The 5,517-nt window shown below is 40.0% G+C and overlaps 1 protein-coding gene across 1 annotated transcript; it reads left to right on the top strand.

Moving 5' to 3' along the window:
• Positions 1-1,240: 1,240 nt before the first annotated feature.
• Positions 1,241-5,281, top strand: LOC109211537. The gene is made up of 4 exons (XM_019375079.1): positions 1,241-1,466; positions 1,850-2,037; positions 2,945-3,040; positions 4,967-5,281. The coding sequence occupies exons 1-4, from the start codon at positions 1,241-1,243 to the stop codon at positions 5,279-5,281; spliced, it is 825 nt and encodes a 274-aa protein (XP_019230624.1).
• The last annotated feature ends 236 nt before the right edge of the window (positions 5,282-5,517 follow it).

The following is a 5,517-nucleotide window of genomic DNA, read 5'->3' as shown; positions in this document are numbered from 1 at the left end:
AAATTTTGCAAATGCTGAATCAAGGAAAGGAAGTTGAATCTGTAGCCAACACAGCTAAAGTAGGACTTGCAGGTATTACCACAACCTTTATGTCTAATCTAGTTGATATAACCGGATAGTTGACACAGGGTCTACTAATCACATGGTACATAACTTGGGGTTGCTAAGTAAGTTCAAAGAGTTGACAGGTTTGAAAATAAACAGAGTGCACCTACCTACCGGAGAACAAGTAATCATTAAGAAAACTGGCGATTCACACATTTTTCAAGATAGAACTCTTCATAATGTTCTTGTATCTACACACCTCGACAGAATAGGGTGGTAGAAAGAAGACTCAAATATATCTTAGATATGGCTAGAGCCTTGAGGTTCCAGGCATTCATTCCTTTATAATTTTGGGGAGAGTGTGTAACGGCTGCAGTGTATCTTCTGAATAGGCTACCTACCACTCTTCTAAGGGGCTAATATACATTTGAGAGACTGTTTCATAAAGATCCTTCCTTGAAGCATCTAAAATTATTTGGAAGCTTATGTTATTCCACTAATGTGAAGAAGACTGACAAGTTCAGTCCTAGAGCAATTCCTGCTGTGCATTTGGGGTATTCTGTCACTCAGAAAGGCTATTGTTTATATGACCTCAGTAGTAGAGATTTTTTTGTTTGCAGAGATGCAGTCTTCAAGGAAGACATCTTTCCATTCGGAGACGTAAAGTCTAAGATCACACCTCTATTTCTTATTCTAGAACTTAAAGTGTCTGATCCTGTATCTTCTTCCATTGCTGAGGAAACTCCTTCTTCTCCTGCTTCTCCTGCTGTGCCTTTTCCACCATATTCTTCTGTTTCTTCTCCCAGTTCCAGCACTTCCTCATTATCCTCTCAGCCAGTGGCTCGGCTAGCCGTGGAGACACTCAGAAGATCTTCTAGACCCTCTAAACCACCTGTGTGGATGCAGGATTATGTATTGCAGTCTAAGATGCCCTTATGTTCTTATCCTATCTCGTCCTATGTCTGTTATGGTCACTTCCCCCTGCCTATTAAGCTTCTTTGGTTGCTTACTCAGTATTACTTGATCATTCATCCTATGTTGAAGCATGCAAGGATCCCCTCTGGGTTAATTCTATGAAGGCTGAAATAGCAGCACTTGAAGAGAACCAGACTTGGACCATAGTTAACTTGCCTCAGGACAAAACTCTCATTGGTTGCAATGGGTGTTGAAGGTAAAATACAAATCAAATGGAGAGATGGAAACATACAAAGCCAGGCTTGTAGCCAAAGGGTCTAGCCAACAGGAGGGACTAGACTATACTAAGACATTCTCTCCTGTGGCCAAAATGGTTACAGTAAGGTCTGTGGTAGCTCTGGCAGCAGCTTCTCACTGGTACATTTTTCAGATGGATGTGCATAATGCATTTCTCCAAGGGGACCTCTCTGAAGAGTTTTTTATGCAAATTTCATATGGCTTTTCAAGTCAGGGTTAATATCAGAAGGTGTGCAGGCTCAAAAAGTCCTTGTATAGGCTCAAACAAGCTCCTAGATAGTGGAACTTGTAGTTAACAGAAGCTTTGCTGGATATGGGGTTCAAACAGTCTCATTATGACTATTCTCTCTTCACACAATAAAAGGGATCAGACCTGGTAGTCATACTTGTCTATGTAGATGATCTCCTAGTAATGGAACTAACTTGAAGCTGATTGAGCAAGTGAGGAATGATTTACAGGTCAGGTTCAAAATAGACGACCTTGGGGAGCTAAAATACTTCTTGGGCATTGAATTCTCTAGATCAGAAAAGGGAATTCAAATGTGCCAAAGAAAGTATGCACTTGAACTATTTTCTGAGCTTGGTCTGTCAGGTGGAAAGCCAATGACTACTCCGCTAGAGTTCAATCACAAGCTAACCTCTATGGAATTTGATAAGATTGTCACCAAGAATGGTAGTGACAATGACAGTGAACTTGAAGACAAAGGGAGATATCAGAGAATAGTAGGTAGACTATTGTACTTGACCAAGACTAGGCCTGACATAGCCTTTGTGGTTCAAGTACTTAGTTAGTTCATGCATGATCCTAAGCAGTTTCACATGAGTGCTGCCATGAGAGTCATCAGATATATAAAGGGAACTCAAGCCCTAGGTCTGTTCATGCCAACAGGTAGAAATATGAAGCTGACTGCTTATTAAGATTCAGATTGGGGTGCTTGTGTGGAAACAAGAACATCAGTAACTAGTTATGTGTGATGACCCGATAGGTCATCTAGAGTTTTAAACCTTAATTCTGTGTTCAAAGCCTCCAATAGCTTCTTTAAGCCTTCCTCGATTTGCGTGCATAGTCTATTTTTCCGAAAGGCTTTTACGTTAAAAATTGATAAAATATGAAATTTTGCCTTAAAATCCATTTGAGTTAACTTCGGTCAACATTTTGAGAAAACGGACCCGAATCTATATTTTGACGGTCCCGGTGGGTCCGTATCATGATTTTGGACTTGGGCGTATGCCCATAATCGAATTCGGAAGTCCCTAGCTCGAGTTATCACTTTTTGTCAAAATTTTAAAGTTTAAAGGCTTAATGATTCTAAAGGTTTGACCAATGTTTGACTTTGTTGATACCGGGTCCGTATTTTGATTCCTGAATTTGGTATAGGTCCATTACTATAGTTATGACTTGTCTGTCAAACTTGGTGAGAAATGAAGTTGGTTTGACGTAATTCAGACGTCCGGTTGTTAAAATAGAGGTTCTAAAGTTTCCTTGAAAATTTCATTTGATTTGGTATCCGATTTGTAGTTCTAAGTATTATTTTGGCCATTTGATCGCGCGAGCAAGTTAGTATGATGTTTTGTGACTTGTGTGCATGGTTAGTTTGGAGCCCTGAGGGCTCGGGTGAGTTTCGGATAGTTTACGGAGTGAGTTTAGACTTAGAAATAATGCTAGTATGCTTCAGTTCCGATGCAGGTCTCTGACCTCGCAATTGCGAGGTCAGTGTTCGCAATTGCGAAAACCCAATTTCCTGCTTGGGTCGCAATTGCGAAGAGGGTTGGGTCAGCCAGGGTTCGCATTTGCGACATCTACGCCTGGTCAAAAGGCGAGTTAGACAGGATTTCTCTCACTCTTTTAAATTTTCAAACCTAGAGAACCTTAGAGGCGATTTTCCCAAGAGCCTTTCTTCCCCAATTCATTGGTAAGTGATTCTAACTTATTTTCTTTCAATCATCCATTACATTTTATAAGATTTCAACCAAAAATCTAGAATTTTCATGGTAGAAATTGGGGGTTTGGGTAGAATTAGGGGTTTTTGTAAAATTAGAATTTAGACCTCGAATTGAGGTCGAATTTCGAAACATTTACATAACCGGGCTCGGGGGTTAATGGGTAATTGGGTTTTGGTTCGAATTTCAGGTTTGGACCAAGCGAGCCCGGGAGTTGACTTTTGCTGACTTTTTCAATAATGATCTAAATTGAATCTTTTGCATCCGTGGGTAGATCCTAAGGCTTATTTTGAATTGTTTGGTTAATAAATTGCTAGATTTGGTTGGTTCAGAGGCTTGTTCGAAAGGCAAAGCCGTGTTTGAGCTTTGAGTTGATCTTTAGAGCGAGGTAAGTGTCGTGGTTGACCTTGACTTGAGGGATTAGGACTTGTTTGCCTATTTGCTACTTATTTAAATGTTGGGTACAACGTATATGTGAGGTGACGAGTACTTATGCGTTGTTATTGGGTTAAAGCATGCGGGTGGGACTTGTTTCTTGTAAGTTATCGCTTTCTTTGATCATGATATCCATGTTTAGACTAGTTAATTACTAAACTGATCGTTCTTTCTGCATTTATGGGCTATTTGTGATAATTGAGTATTGTTCTGAGGTTGAGGTTGGTATTGTGGGACCATTGTTGACGTAAGGTTTGTCCTTGTTTATTCTATCTCCCTATTGTTATATATTCATTATTATATGGTAAGGGAGAATGTTAATGCACGAAGGGTGGTGTCGTGCCATATTGAGAGTTAACGCACGAAGGGTGATGTTGTGCCGTATTTGAGAGTTAATGCACGTATGTCGTGTCGTACTACTGATTCATGATAGAATTGAGAGTAAAAGCACGAAGGTGATGCAGTCCCGTTATTACTGTTTCATAGTGAGGTTGAGAGTAAAAGCACGAGGGGTGATGCTGTGCAGTTTTATTCATTATGTTTATTTGTTTTACTGGTTAAAGGCTTATTGACCGTTTCTGGTTATCATTCCTTGCTATAGTTATCGTATCTTGTATCACTTTCGCATGTCCCCTCCCAATAGTACATGTTTAGCCTTTATTTGTCGTTATGGTGTACGTACGTTGTTATCCGCACAGGTTTATTTACATGGGTGTCCTGTCATAGACTCGTCACTACCTCGTCGAGGTTAGGCTCGACACTTACGGAGTACATTGGTTCTGTTGTACTCATACTACACTCTGCACTCCTTGTGCAGATTTTGGTACTAGTCCCAGCTGCCCATGAGGCGTATTAGCTCGGATTAGCTTTGGAGACTCGAGGTAGACGACCTTGAAGTCCCCTTCCACTTTCCCCCTATTTACTGTTCTTTTCATTCGAGACAGTTGCACTTATTTCAAACCCTATTTGTAGAAACTCTAGAAGCTCGTGTACTTGTGACTCTAGATCCAGGTTATATTGAATTTTGGTTTATTACGCCATTTTGTACTTTATTATGAATTTCATTTCTGTTTAATTGGTTAAATTGTTCAAAGTGATTAAAAAGCTTACCTAGCAAGTGAAATGTTAGGCGCCATCACGATCCCGAAGGTGGAAATTCCGGGTCGTGACATTATGTGATCAAGTTTGGAGAAGCCTTGATATCTTGGAAATCAAAGAAGCAAGGAACAGTCTCCAGAAGCTCAGCTGAAGCAGAATTCAGAAGCATGCCACAGCAGTAGCCAAAATTACATGGCTAACAGGATTGTTCAAAGAACTTAGCATTGAGGTTCAGGTTCCAATACAACTTTTCTGTGATAGCAAAGCTGCTATTAAAATTGCAGCTCATCCCATCTTTCATGAGAGGACAAAACACATTGACATAGACTATCATTTTGTGAGGGAGAAAATTCAGGAAGGTCTGGTCCAAACACAACATATTGGAACCAAAGAACAACTTGCAGATGCGCTGACAAAGAGCCTGTATAGTCCACGACATGAATACTTAGTGAGCAAGCTGGTGAAGAACCTGTTTTCATTCCTCAACTTGAGGGGGAGTGTAGAGAACTCTAGGTGTGTGGGTGTACAACTGTCAATGAGCTATAATTAAGTTAAGTAAAGTCGTTGGTTAGTTGTATAAGTAGCAGTTAGTTAGTTATAAACACTGTATAGATTTCATTTCTTACTGATCATCTAATGGGGTCAGTTTGGAGCATCTCTTCTCTTCTCTCTAATTACATTTGTGCATGCTCTCGTCTGACTCCATAGCTGAGCTCTTCAACAAATACTTAGTCAAACAGTAAAATCATATATTCTGAATCATCTCTGTTATTACTTGAAACTTTT

Source organism: Nicotiana attenuata, unplaced genomic scaffold (genome assembly GCF_001879085.1).
Source record: "Nicotiana attenuata strain UT unplaced genomic scaffold, NIATTr2, whole genome shotgun sequence".
Lineage (NCBI taxonomy): Eukaryota > Viridiplantae > Streptophyta > Magnoliopsida > Solanales > Solanaceae > Nicotiana > Nicotiana attenuata.
This window is presented reverse-complemented; position numbering and strand designations above follow the sequence as displayed.